Raw genomic sequence first — 14621 nt, 5'->3', positions numbered from 1 at the left:
TATTTTTATTTATTTCTGTAAACTTTGTACGTTTACATTTTTTATTATTATTATTATTATTGTTTGTTAATTTATATATATATTAATGAAAATTTATAACATTCATTTTTGTTAAGATTTATATACATTATTAATTTTATTTTTAGGAAAAAACAGTTATTGAAAGCGGAAATTTACGAGAAAAGGGTAAGTAATTATTATAAATATATATATATTCTATAAGTTCAGAGACCTCATTTTTATTGTTTAATAATAATTTTTTTTTTTTCCCCCTTTTTATTTAATGATACGTTTTTTAGTAAAATTTCTGGCAGTGGTAAAAAAAAAAAAAAAAAAAAAAACTTGCCCTAATTAAATTTTTTTTTTTTTTTTTATTCATTATTTGACAATATTTTTTCTCTTTTTTTTTTTTTATTTTTCTATCAGTTTTTGAATAGATTTTTAAATCATCGGCTATTTGTTGATATTCTATCCCCCCGGGCTATGGGTTGAATTCGTATTTTCTCATAATATTCTTTCAATTATATCTTTTTTCCTTTTCCCTCCCCCCCCATGTGTAAATTTATATATAATGAGAACATTTTTTAAATTGTATTGATTTGTAAAATTTATATTTATATTATTATTATTATTATTATTATTTATTAAATATTAATTCATTTACAAATCGGCCAATCCAACTCGGAATGAAATCTTTAACATGTTATTTGTTTTTTTCATCAAAGATAAAATTTCAAATATTATACTTTAAGCATTAAGTATTTTTTAACTCAATTTGAATTGAATACAATAAAAAAAAAAAAAAAGAAAAAATATGGTAACATTTTTTCGAGTTAACAAAATCCATTTTGTCTTTCTCAAATCTTTAATGCTTAACAAACACTTACTCGAATGATAAATAATAATTTATTTATGCGTGTAACTCATAGATTGTTATGATAAATTCTTTTTTTTACATGCATTTAAGTTAATGTATCTTTGTTCATTATTATTATTATTATTATTATTATTATTTTAAAATACTGAAACTTAAATTTTTTTTAAACGAAGAATTAATTTTTTATTTAGCATTCGACAAAAATTGGTTAAAATAATTTTTTTAAGAAATTGCATCGTTTCGAAAAGGTTTAGTTTTATAAATATGTGCACATGATGAATAATAATAATAATAATAATAATTTTTTTTTAAATAAAACATCTTTATATGTTTTAGAAAATACTACATTAGTTAATGGGATTTCAAATGGGTACAACAAGGATCATAAATCAGAACATAAACATAGGGATAGGGAAAAGGAAAAACATCGTTCAGACAAGTATAAGCATAAGCACAGTTCCAGTAAAAGTAGTCACAAAGATAAAGAAAGGGATTCAGAAAAAGAAAAAAAATTAGTAGACGATAAGAAATCTCACGAGAAGGATAAAGAACGCAGGAGTTCTCCTTCGAATAAAGACAGTAAAAGTTCCAGTAAGGATAAACATCATAGTTCAAGCAGCAGCAGCAGTAGTAGCAAAGATAAAGACAAGGATAGGCATGGTTCGAGTCATAGAGACAAAGATAAACATGGCACATCTTCGTCATCATCATCATCATCTAGTAAGAAAGACAGGCATAGCTCTCAATCGAAGGAAAAGGATAAGCATCATATATCATCATCAACAACATCATCATCGTCATCTAAGGAAAGGTACAATTCATCTAGTTCAAAAGATAAAGATAAGCATAAAGATAAAGAAAAGGAATCGCATGACAAAAGCAAGGATTCCAAAGTCAAAGACAAAATAAAATCTTCACATTCGGATCACCATAGGGATAAGACTAAGGTAAAAAAAAAAAAAAATTTAAATGTAGAAAATTTGATGGCATTTCTCGTTAACCATAACTAATAATAATAATAATAATAATAATAGTACTAGTAGAAGTAGTAGCAGTAGTAAAAAAATATATAGAATGCAATATTATTGTAGTATATAGTAGTTTTCTCATTAATCATAAATAATAATAATAATAATAATAGTAGTAGTACAAAAATTATAGAATGTTTTATAGAATGTTTTCTCTCTCTCTCTCTCTCATTTTATCCAAAAAAAAAAAAGATCAATAGTTTAAATATTATTTATTTTTGTATGTATATATTATAGTTGATGATATTCTGACTGATACATGATAAGGATACTTTGGTTTTTTTCATTTATTATTATTATTATTATCATGACTAGAAAGAGTACTGAATTGTGTTTTATAGAAATTTCATTAGAAATTCAGGCATTGAATTGTAAAGAGAAAGAGAAAGAAAGAGAGAGAGAGGGGAGAAAGAGAACGAGGGGGGGGAGATTGAATTGTTTATATTAGCAAAATTTTTTTTAATATTGTGCTTACCCATCATTTTTTTTTTTTTTTTTTCACATTTCATTTATTAATGAATCTAATTATTTTACATTTTTTATACACATTTTAAAATACACTCATTGTTTTTTTTTTTTTTTTATTTAAAAAAGAAATTTATTTAATTTTTAATTAGTTATAATAGCACAGTTTTATACGTGTTTTGTATCCTGATTGAATAAAAAAATTTCAGGAGAGGAGTAAAGACAGAGGAGACTCACGAGACTCGAAAAGAGAAAGAGAAAAAGAAAAGGAAAAGGAAAAAGTGAGTTCGGATAAAAATTCGGATCAAGAGTTGAAGGAAATCAAAGATGAAAACATGCCTGAATTTAAAACGTACACGGGAGATTCCGCCGACAACACGGGAGATTCTGCTCCCGAAGAAGAATCATTACGAATAGACGAAGATAGGGATGAAAATCAACAAGAAGTTAAAATAAAAGAGGAAAAGGAGGAAGAGGAGGAAGGAGTCGAAAGCGATGTACCTTTGGTGAGTCATGGACACGTTTTTTTCATTTGATCATTTTCGACGGGGGGCGGGGGGGGGGACTGAGAGAGAGAAAGAAGGTCGTTTCTTTCTATTTTTATATATAAATTGTAAACTAATTGTTTATAATAGTCTAATACTCGAATTTTTTTTTTAGAGTATGAGAGTACCTAAAAGGGAAATCGAAGGAGATAACGATGATGATGATGATGATGATGAAACGCCATTGTTTGCCAGGTTGAAAAAGAAAATAAAACAAGAGGATAGCGATGACGATTTTAAACCTGGCAAGGTGATGATGATGATGATGAAAGGATTTAAATTATTTTGGCGGTATTTATATAGGTACATAACGATTACATTTAATATAATTTGTATAATTGCAGAAAACAAAAGGAAAAAAGAGGAAAAGTAAAGGTGATAGCGATAGCGAAGATGATTTTAAACCTGTGAGTATCGTCGATTATTATTTTTTTGGGGGGACGGGGGGGGGGAAATATTCCGCGAAAACAATAATTAATAAATTTTATGTATTTGAAAAATTTTCAGGCTGCTAAAAAACCATCGAAAACGGTTATTAAGAAAGAAGTGAAAAAAGAAACGACGACGAGTCCGAAAAAGGTTAAAAAAGAAGAAGAGCAACAAGATGTTTGGAAATGGTAAACGACGAATGAACTTTTCGGAATTTTCGGCACGAAACAAAGAAAAAAATTTTAAATAAATAAATTTATTTATTTTTTTTTTGTCGTTTCTGTTCATTTAGGTGGGAAGAAGAAAAAAGGGAAGATGGTAAAAAATGGAAATTTTTAGAACACAAGGGACCACTTTTTGCACCTCTTTACGAGCGTTTGCCAAAAAGTGTTAAATTTTTTTATGACGGTAATTTTTATCATTATTATTATTATTATTATTATTATTATTACATTTGTGATTTGTCTTGTATATATATATATATATTTTAAATTAAAATTTTTTTTTTGTATCAGGTAAAGAAATTAGTTTATCGGAGGAAGCCGAAGAAGTCGCGACTTTTTATGCAAAAATGTTAACTCACGATTACACGACGAAGGAAAAATTCAACACGAATTTTTTTAACGACTGGAGAAAAGTTATGACTGACAAGGAAAGAAAAGTGATCACGGATTTGAGTAAATGCAATTTCAAACCCATGGCTCTGTATTTTCAAGAAAAATCAGAGGAGCGTAAAGCGATGAGCAAGGAAGAAAAGAAGGTGATAAATATGAGAAATTAATTTTTTTTTATTTAAATTTAGCTTTATCTAATGATTGAAAAGTAATTATTATTATTATTATTATTATCATTTTCAAGGTTATAAAAGATCAAAATGACGCCATTCAAAAAGAATACGGTTTTTGCACCATCGATGGTCACAAAGAAAAAATCGGTAATTTTAGAATCGAACCACCCGGATTGTTTCGCGGTAGAGGTGAACACCCCAAAATGGGAATGTTGAAAAAAAGAGTTTTACCCGAGGACGTCATTATAAATTGTTCGAAAGATTCCAAAATACCCAAACCGCCGGACGGGCACAAGTGGAAAAAAGTACAACACGATCCATCCGTGAGTAGTTGGCCATATTTATTTAAGTATTTATTGTTAATTACGCGCACGCTGGTATACAAACTCCTACCTGCTGACTTTTTTTTTAAGGTGACTTGGTTAGCCAGTTGGACTGAAAACGTACAAGGAAACGTGAAATACGTCATGTTGAATCCATCGTCGAAGCTAAAGGGTGAAAAGGACATGGTCAAGTACGAAACGGCGAGAAAGTTGGCAAAGAAAATTGATAAAATCCGCGAACAATATCAGGCGGATTGGAAAAGTAAAGAAATGAAAATCAGGCAAAGAGCCGTGGCCCTTTATTTTATCGATAAGTTAGCGTTAAGAGCTGGAAATGAAAAAGACGAAGATCAAGCCGACACCGTCGGGTGTTGCTCTCTCAGAGTGGAACACGTCGAACTTTATCCAGAATTAAACGGTAATGGGATAATATATATGCATCCATAATAAACGGTAATGAATGATGATAATAATAATAATACTAATTTGTTTTGCGATTCAGGTAAAGAAAACGTTGTAGTATTTGATTTTCTCGGTAAGGATTCAATAAGGTATTATAATGAAGTGCCTGTGGAAAAGCGTGTTTTCAAAAATTTATTATTATTCAAGGAAAACAAACAACCGCAAGACGATTTATTCGATCGGCTAAACGTGAGCGAATTTTCTTTTTTTTTCTCTCTCTCTCTCTCTCTAGTTTTTCCACAGCCTTGGTATCTTATTATTATTTTGATTCTAGACTACCGTTCTAAATAAACATCTCAATGAATTGATGGAAGGTTTAACCGCCAAAGTCTTTCGTACATACAATGCGTCATGGACGTTGCAAGAGCAATTAAAAGAATTAACAAATCCCGACGACACGGTGGCAGAAAAGGTTTTTGTTTTTTTCTGAAAAAAAAAAAGTGAAAATGGAGGATTATTTATTAAATATCGTAAATTTTTTTTTTTTGTTTTTCAAGCTTCTTGCTTACAACAGAGCAAATAGAGCCGTGGCTATTTTGTGTAACCATCAAAGGTCCGTGCCGAAGAGTCACGAGAAATCAATGGAAAATTTAAAAGCGAAAATAGAAGCGAAAAGGGAGCAAATAAATGAAATTAAAAAAGAAGTTAAAAACGCCAAGCGTAATGGCGACTCCGGGTAATTTTTATTTTAAATTTTTATTTATCGTTCCCGGAAAAGTCATCCAATCGGTGATGGGAAAAATATTATTATTATTATTTTGTTTTTTTAAAGGACGGAAGCGAAAAAGAAGAAACAATTAGATCGTTTAAAAGAACAATTACTCAAACTCGAAGTTCAGGAAACGGATAAAGAAGAGAATAAAACGATAGCACTTGGAACATCTAAACTTAATTATCTCGATCCTAGAATTTCCGTTGCATGGTAAGGAAGGAAGAATGGAAGGAAGAAAATATATATATATGTTATCTTTTTCTTTTATTATTTAATTGTATCTCTCTCTCTCTCTCTCTGTTTGTTTAAGGTGTAAAAAATACAACGTTCCTATTGAAAAAATCTATAATAAAACGCAAAGGGATAAATTTCGTTGGGCGATAGACATGGCGGGACCGGATTATGTATTTTAATAACGTGATAGTATTAATACTTACTTACATGTTGTTTCACAATTGTCATTGGTGATAAACATTAATTTTATATAAAAGGAAAAAAGGAAAGAAAAAAGGAAAAAAAAGGAAAAAAAAAGGAAAACAAAGGAAAACAATTATTGTCTTTTCTACCCGGAAAGCACAAAAACAACAAGAATCGCAACAGTCAACAAAAACAGTCAAAAGCACTCAACGAAAAAAAAAACAATAATAATAATAATAATAGTAATAATAATTAATAGTAATAGTAATAGTATAATGATAATAATTATTATTATTATTATTATCAAAAGAGAAAAACACAACCGGGGAAGAGAGAATAGGGAAGAAATAAATAAATAATAATAATAATAATAATAATAATAATAATAATAATAAAGATCTGATCTGAAGGAATATTTATAATATGAATGATGAAAACAACATTCCTTTCTTTATTTATTAATTAAATTATATAAACTGATTCGTTTTTTTTTTTTTGTGTGTCTTGTCTTCGCATTATAATTTTTAATTTTATTATTATTATTATTATTATTATTATTATTAATATTATTAATATTATTTTACACCTGAGAGTAATTACGGTGTGTGTGTAAAATTAATAATAATAAACTTTTTAATTATTATTATTTTTTTATGATGGACTCATTGGAGTATGGAAAGGATTTTATTTGGATTTATTTATTTATTATTATTATTATTAATTTCGCGTTTAATTTAATTTTATTATTATTATTATTATTGTTTTTTTCATAATAATAATGATAATTTTATCGTAAACATATATATGTATATGTTTAGCCGAAATGCGGAAATGATAATGATAATAATGATTGTGACAAGATGGCGAGAAAACTCATACGATCGTAGTAGATTTTTTTTATAATATATAAATAAAATAATTTTATTTTATTTTATTATTATTATTATTATTATTATTATAAATGAAATGATGATGATGATGATTATTTATGAGAAAAAATTTAAAAAAAAAAAAAAAAAAATGGAGAAAGATTTTTACAAAAAAAAATTTAAAAAAAAAAAAAAAAAAGAAAAAAGGTACATAATATAATATATGTGTACATAAATAAATACATAAATACATTTATGTACATATATGTTATGTACGTCGTATACATATGTATTTTTTTTTAATACATAAACGGAAAAAAATTTGAAACGTTTATTATTATTATTATTATTATTATTATTTTATTCGAACGTTTGCAAAAAAAATTGTATTTTAATATTATTATTACGAAAAATTTTTTTTTTTTTTTTTTTTTTTTTTAAAGAAAATTTGAGAAAAGGTTTTTTCATTTGATGTCAATTAATTAATTAATAAATTTATTTATTTATTGAAAAAAAGGAAAAAAAAAAAAAAAAAGGAAAATAGAAACAAATCGTACCTTGTAAAAGGAAAAAAGGGAAAATTTTTTTTTTAAAAAAAATTATTTTCATTCGTCTTGTAATTTTTTTTTTTTTAATAATAATAATAATAATTTGTTTTTAAAGAAAATAATAATAATATTACTAGTTTATCATTATTATCATTACTATTTTTTTTATAAAAGACGAATGTTAATTTTAAAAAAAAAAAAAGGTTTTAAAAGGTTTTTTATATTATAGAGTTAATGATTGATGATAAGATTGATTGATTGATTGATTGATTGATTGTAAAACGTGTCGATGATTATATTTATATAGACTTTTAAAAATGAAAACAAACAAAACAAATAATAATAAATGAATTTGAATTTTAATAATAATGATGATGATAATTAATGATAATAATTAATTATAAATAAAATGAAATTTTACTTTATAATCAAATTTTTTTTTTTTTTGTGATAGTTATTATTATTATTATTAGCTAGTGAAATTGGGGGAAAGAAAGAAAGAAAATTTAAAACTTTTTTTTTTTTTAAATGGGTTTATATAAATATATATATTTATATATATTTTGCTGTCGGAAAGTTTTTAGGTATAAAATAAAAATACTTTTCGAATAAATGATAAGCAATTAATATTTTAAAAAATAATTTTTATGTTTAGAAAATTTTTTTAAAAAAAAAAAAAAAATAATCATTGCTGAAGACCAAATAATAATAATATGATGGAATACATTAAATAAGTGTTTTATTATTTTTTAATAAACAAAATAGATTTTTATATATATATTATGTATATTTTGTATTTGTATATACTTTTTTTTCATATTTTTTTTTTTTTTGCTTTAGTATATTTTTTTATGGAAGAAGACAAAGAAAAGTGAACGATTTTAAACAAATTAATGAAATCATAGGAGAAATTTCTTTTTTTTTTTTTTTTTTAATAGGTTTGAATTATTTTACCTTTAGTAATTTTAATTGTGCAATAAATTGTTTTTATATTGCATAATATCATTCATTTTTTTTGTATTGTATTGTAATGTAATCCATTTTTTCATAAGTTCGCCATTTTTTTTTTTTTGAAAGTCGTTAAAAATTTAAGTTTTTTTAACATAAGATATGAAATAATATTACGTTTAACATAGAATTAGTTTTTTTAGTTTTAACATAAAATTAAAAATGTCTCACGAAAATAAATCGAAATAGGTTTTATTAATATAGAATTCTTAAAACGAAATTTTATTTTTAAATATGTCGTCGGTTATTTTCAAAATGGCGGTGACGTATGTAACGTTGGCGCCTAATTTAAAACACAACGTGATGTGGAGTTGGTAACACTGTCACCTTTCAAAAATGTCTTCTGTTAATTTTAATGTAATTCATAAATGTATTTTTAAAAGGACTTTTTTATTAAGTGTAATATTTTTTTTTGTGATATTTTTTCATAAGCCGTTCACGGATGGCAGTCACATTTCGGGATCATGGAACAGTAGTGATTTTTTTAAATTTTTAGTGAAATTCGGATTTCAAAAGACAATCAGGCACAATCAAAAAGAATCTTTAGGTTATATATTTGGAAATATAACGTCAAAATCTAATAATGACCAAACAATTACTTTATCCGTGTTAGATAGAGGTTATTTTCTCGAATACTATGGAAATCGTTCTTTGGAAGATAAAGATGTAGCCTGTGAACGAATGTTTAATAAAATAAGCACAACTGCTTATGACTCTAAATGTTATAATAAGGGAGAAGATTTTTTAAGAAAAGTTCCCTGTCCAAAAGGGCAGCTTTGCGTGGATGAAGATGTGCCATGGAACGTTGTAAAAGGTTACCAATTCACATATGCTGTTCAGGATTTAAGACAGCCGAGGTATTATATACCTTGCTAAAATTTTCAAAATAATAATATAAAGTTGATGATAAAAAAAATTCTGTTTTAGATTTTGGTACATTAGTCTAGTAGCTTGTTACAGAGATGTAAAAACTTGTAAGTGGCATCATATGAAGGAAAATATTAGTCTAGATTATGACATCTGGCTTGTAAACGGAAACCCGAATGTTAGTTCCTATAATCCTGTTGTATATCAATTTTCTTTCGACAGACAGGTTTGTATCGAATTATAAAAATTTAAATTATCTTAATTATCTCTTACATAATTTATAACAAAAATTTTAAAACTTTTGTTTCTTTTTCTTTCCAGAGCACTCTAGAAATGTATTTAGGATTCTTTTTATGGTATTCAATTTTGGTACCATTGCAGCTTTATGCATCGACAAGGCAAAGCCATCCAGTTACAAGACTTTTTACAGCAAGTTTACTCTTAGAATTTTTTGCATTTTGTTTTATATTAATTCATGTATTAAAATTTGCATTAGATGGTGTAGGTCTAAGCAGTCTAGCAGTTGTAGGTGACATATTAGATATTCTTTCAAGGGTAAATATTTTATTTTTAGCCATCAACATTTATTTTTTAAATCAACAAGGTGAAATAAAAAATTTTCCATGCTTTTCAGACCACATTCATGCTCCTTCTTTTATTACTTGCCAAAGGATGGGCTGTCACAAGATTAGAATTAACTTGGAAGCCATTAGTTTTTTCAATTTGGTTCATTTATGGTGTAGTACACATATTACTATATGTGTGGAATATGGTAAATGGATTAAAATTGAAATTTTTACGATAAATTTTCCTCTCTTAATGTAAATTTTTCTGGGGGATTTCAGACTGAGGTAGATATCATAGAAGACATTGACGAGTATCAAACATGGCCTGGTTGGCTTATATTAACATTAAGAACATCCATAATGTTTTGGTTTTTATTCGAATTGAAAAACACAATGACGTACGAGCATAATACTCAAAAATTAAATTTTTTCCTACATTTTGGAGCTTCTTCACTGGTTTGGTTTATTTATTTACCGATCGTTGCACTCATTGCTCTACACATTTCCTCATTGTGGAGATTTAAATTCATATTGGGTAAAAGTTAAATTTAATTAAGATTCCGTAATCTTACGGTTGCAAAAAACGGTTCTGCAATTAATCGATAACGGACTTTCTTTTTGTATTTACGAATTTGATAAAAATGATAATTAATTAAATTAAATTAAATAATAGCTCTATGCCAAAATTAAGAAAAAAAAAATATATATATATATATATAAATTTATATATAATATAATTGGCGGATGAAGTGAACACTTTCGGTGACGATCATGTAGATGAAATTTAACGAAGCTCCCCACGAGATTTACAATAAGGCTCAAAGGGAACCCGGGAAAAAAAACACACTAAATGATTTACCCTATATAAAAACATAAATAATAATTTGATAAATAAATTTAAAATGAAAAAATGTGAATTTAAATCATTTTTATTATTATTATTTTTTTTTTTTGTAAATGGTTTACAATAAGTTGAATTTATTTTGTTTGTTAATTTTTTTTATTTATTTTTTTTTGGGATCAGTATTATTAATTTGGAAAATTTTTTTTTTTTAAAATGTTATCAAATGGGAAAACTTTAAAAAATTTATATCGACTGTAATAATATATATTTGTATTCTATATATATATCTCTATTATTATTATTATTTGTTGAATTTTTTTTCTAAATGAAATTTTATATTTATTTGATATCATCATCTTTTACGTATATAAAAAAATAATTTATTTATTTAAAAAAATACGTAGAGGACTAATTAATTAATTAATTAATTGTGTACCATATTTTTAGATTTAATCATATCTTAGATATAATTTTTGGAAGAATGAATAAGAGAGAGAGAGAGAGAGAGAAAAACAAATAATAATAATAATAAACGGTAGTCTTTTTTTTTTTTTTAATAACGATGTGATATTACGAAAAATTAATTTAAATTAAATTAATTTAAAAAAATAATCGGAGAACGAAAAAAGAATCGTTGATAAAAACAAAAAAAAATATATTTCTTTAAATCAATTATTATTATTATTATTATTATTATTATTATTATTTTTTATTTATTTGTTTAAAATGTAATTTTGTGATGGATAGTTAATAAAAATTTTAATTAAGGTTTTTTTTTTTTTTTTTTTTAGAAAAATAATAAAAGACAGCATTTTGTATGTAAATATGTACTATATTGTAAATCTATTAATTAATGTTAATCTTGCAGCTGCTTAATCTTTTTTTTTTTTTTTTTTACAGCAGAAGATGGGATTAAGAGGATTTACACTTGCGAATTAGGATTATCTTAATTTATTTAAAGGTATTTTTATTATTATTATTAATTCTATGCATTTTCTATGCGTTCCCTGTAAAATATGTCATATATATATAACTAATGTTTATTGTTTTACAGTGTTTTTAGATGAGATGTAACTTTAGAAATTTTATCAACAAAACCTGGACCGATACCTATAACGGTTACGGTGCCTTTGGTAACTTCGGTACGTCCCGCATCCCTAAGCATATAAAAAATATTTATATATAAGGTAAAAACAATTTGATATTGATTTTTTTTTCTAGTTTTGCCATGTCAATTGTACCTGATGACTGTAGAGATTAGTCCTTCGTTTTTCGCTTGTTTTTCAATTAATCTAATACCTTCTTCCCCAGGTATGTTTGATTTTAATATTATTTTCGGTGAGCCCATGAGTAACCATTTATTTGTGATATTCGGGCAATGAATCATGCCTTGTCTATAACACGAAACTGCTGCATGAGAACATTGAGCAGCAAGTTTACCTGAATTAATTTAATCATTCGTTAGGAAATAAATAAATAATAAATAAATAAATAAATAAATCTTAAGATTAATTAATTAAATAACACACAAGCATATAACTTTATACATGTATATATAAATTAATTTATTATTATTATTATTATTATTATCATCATAAAATAATAATTTTAATCATTGTGATAAGATTTTTGAAATGTATTGTAGGCAGCATTGTAGGGTCTTCTTTTGTCGCCAAAAGAATTCAACGATGATGATGATGATGATGATGATGATTTGGAGTAAAATTTCTTTTCTAGGACTTTGTCGAAAAATCTTGTTAATTTAACGGCAGAGGATGAGCCGGCAGCCAAAGAATTAGCTCGTCTACAATCCATTATTATTTCATCTGCACCGCATTCTTCAGCGAATGTCATCAATTTTTGCGATCTTGCACCGTGTACCAAATCTTGTTTGGTACCGACAACGAGTATTGGTATTTGTGTCGACCCGAAAAATTGTTCAGAATCGAAATCATCGAAAGGTTTTGTATTTTTACCATCAGCTTCGCAATTCAACACTTCTGCCAGCCATTTTTGTAAGTTTTGCTCTGATTTTCTATTCGTTAAATCATGCACTAGTATAATTCCATGAACGGGGTAGTAAAATATCGATCTTGTATTTCTATGACTCGAACTTCCACCTATATCCCAGAGTTCGATGAAATATGTTTTCTGCTGTGGTAAACCTTCTTTAAACTCGTGTAATTTAACTTCGACAGAACATCCGACAGTCCAAGAAGGATTTATAATTGTTTCATTTTGACTTATCAGATGAGTGAGAGAGGTTTTACCCACTCCCGGAGTCACCCAATACCAAAACTCTGACTTTATCGATTGTTGCCATATTTAAAATTTTTATATTAAAAATCAAATCTCACCTTTTGACAATGACAAATCTGGTCTAACGACAATAACCATTTTTGTATTTGGCAACGTGGACCCTTTTAAACTAAAGTTGTATAAATTAAGATTATATTTTTTAAAAGTCCAACCCAATAAAAATGATGCAATTGTAGTCACGATTAGTTCTTGAGCACTACTAATAACCATCGTACACACCAAATTTTTAAAATTAATTAATTTTTAGGTCCACCTCTTGATTTATATTCATCCATGCATTTTTTAAAATCGTGTACTTCAGTTTGACATTTTCTCCAATCTTGTTTTTCGGCAATGCATTCCTACCATAATGGAAAACGTCGATTAAATTTTTTTTTTTTTTTTTTTTTGTTATGGCCTGCGATTAAATCTGCGATAATTTTTTTTTTTTTACCTGAATTTTATAATGTAATTCTAAACATCCAGTTCGTTTCATTAATTTTTCTAATTGATCTTCATCTTCGACTACGTTATGTTTAGATTCGGGAATCGTCATAACCTTAATAATTTCTTATTTCCTTTAAAAAAAATTTTTTTTTTCTCGTTTTAAACAGCAAATAAATTCAAGTGTTTTTTTATAAGGCAATGGTAAGTAGCGTGGTGGTAGATATTTCACAGACGACAAGAAAAAATTTGTTTTTTTACTCTATGACTTGCGATTTTTAGTAAAAATGAAGTCCGTTCGGTTGTCAACATGGAAACACATTTGAAATTAAAAATGTTAAAAATTTGTTGATTTTTTCGGAGTGTAATTATTATAAAATGTGTTAATTTAATTAGTGTTAATAAAATATTTTAAAGAGAATATAATTTTTACATGTCTACTCCATTAATCGGTAAGTAATTTTCAATTTTATTTACATCATTAATTAAACATGAAAAACTTTTAACGTTTTTTTTTTGTGCGTCTCCTGCATTTTAAGGGTTTTTATAAATTTTAAATATCATTCATAAAACATTAGTTGAAAATTGATAATAATAATGATAATAATTTAATATTTTGAACAATTTTATTATTATTAGTTTATTTATTAAAAAAAATATTAAATTAAATAATTATTATTGAATAAATAAATCACAGAGCTGTTCTTTCATCGTAAACAACAATGGCAGGATATGATTGTTCATCCAATGTATTATTATTTCCGCTGTGAGATTTACTCATTGCAATAATTGCAGCATCATCTTTTCTCATTCTGTTTTTGATTTTTTTACTATAATTAACCTGAAATGATTATGATAATGGTAGGAGGGATTTGCAAAAAATTTGTATTAAAACAGTTTTGATTACCTTTGCATATAAATCTTCGAGTGCTGTTGTAGATTTAGAAAAATCTTTTGAATATTCAATAACGGGATTATATTGATTGAGATTTGATTGTGATGTGAATGAATCTCGTGTCATCATCAAAGGTTCGACAACTTGAGATAAATCCAAACGTGAATTTGATGATGTTTTTATTATCGTATAATTAAAATCTGATTTTTTATAAAATTGACCCTCGATCATCATATC

At 26.0% G+C, this 14621-nt stretch overlaps 5 protein-coding genes across 5 annotated transcripts in view; 2 read left to right on the top strand and 3 right to left on the bottom strand.

The window, feature by feature from the left end:
* Positions 1-1149: 1149 nt before the first annotated feature.
* Positions 1150-6041, top strand: Phum_PHUM395750 (DNA topoisomerase, putative; the record flags this gene model as incomplete). Its single annotated transcript, XM_002428600.1, has 14 exons — positions 1150-1770; positions 2580-2876; positions 3031-3165; positions 3260-3322; positions 3423-3532; positions 3637-3752; positions 3860-4104; positions 4203-4454; positions 4545-4872; positions 4957-5105; positions 5191-5328; positions 5414-5592; positions 5689-5838; positions 5939-6041. The coding sequence occupies 14 exons, from the start codon at positions 1150-1152 to the stop codon at positions 6039-6041; spliced, it is 2886 nt and encodes a 961-aa protein (XP_002428645.1).
* A 2684-nt stretch (positions 6042-8725) lies between these two features.
* Phum_PHUM395740 (Integral membrane protein GPR180 precursor, putative) lies at positions 8726-10449 on the top strand (the record flags this gene model as incomplete). The annotated part of the gene is made up of 6 exons (XM_002428599.1): positions 8726-8784; positions 8854-9327; positions 9398-9563; positions 9659-9892; positions 9972-10109; positions 10183-10449. The coding sequence occupies 6 exons, from the start codon at positions 8726-8728 to the stop codon at positions 10447-10449; spliced, it is 1338 nt and encodes a 445-aa protein (XP_002428644.1).
* Positions 10450-11795: 1346 nt separating this feature from the next.
* Phum_PHUM395730 (uncharacterized protein) lies at positions 11796-13144 on the bottom strand (the record flags this gene model as incomplete). The annotated part of the gene is made up of 5 exons (XM_002428598.1): positions 11796-11904; positions 11989-12187; positions 12277-12286; positions 12488-13047; positions 13105-13144. 5 exons carry the CDS (start codon positions 13142-13144, stop codon positions 11796-11798), a joined length of 918 nt encoding a protein of 305 aa, XP_002428643.1.
* Positions 13145-13302: 158 nt separating this feature from the next.
* On the bottom strand, positions 13303-13601 carry Phum_PHUM395720 (uncharacterized protein; the record flags this gene model as incomplete). Its single annotated transcript, XM_002428597.1, has 2 exons — positions 13303-13407; positions 13500-13601. 2 exons carry the CDS (start codon positions 13599-13601, stop codon positions 13303-13305), a joined length of 207 nt encoding a protein of 68 aa, XP_002428642.1.
* A 579-nt stretch (positions 13602-14180) lies between these two features.
* Positions 14181-14621, bottom strand: part of Phum_PHUM395610 (uncharacterized protein) — a gene marked incomplete at both ends in the record, with an annotated part of 1378 nt that continues 937 nt past the window's right edge. Inside the window, 2 exons of the mRNA XM_002428596.1 lie at positions 14181-14330; positions 14397-14584. Of these exons, the coding sequence (XP_002428641.1) occupies positions 14181-14330; positions 14397-14584 (338 nt within the window). The remainder of the gene's footprint in view (positions 14331-14396; positions 14585-14621) is intronic.

The sequence above is a fragment of the Pediculus humanus genome, genomic scaffold, assembly GCF_000006295.1.
Source record: "Pediculus humanus corporis 1103172107888 genomic scaffold, whole genome shotgun sequence".
NCBI lineage: Eukaryota > Metazoa > Arthropoda > Insecta > Psocodea > Pediculidae > Pediculus > Pediculus humanus.
The sequence above is the reverse complement of the archived record's forward strand: the minus strand, read 5'-3'. Positions and strand labels throughout refer to the sequence as shown.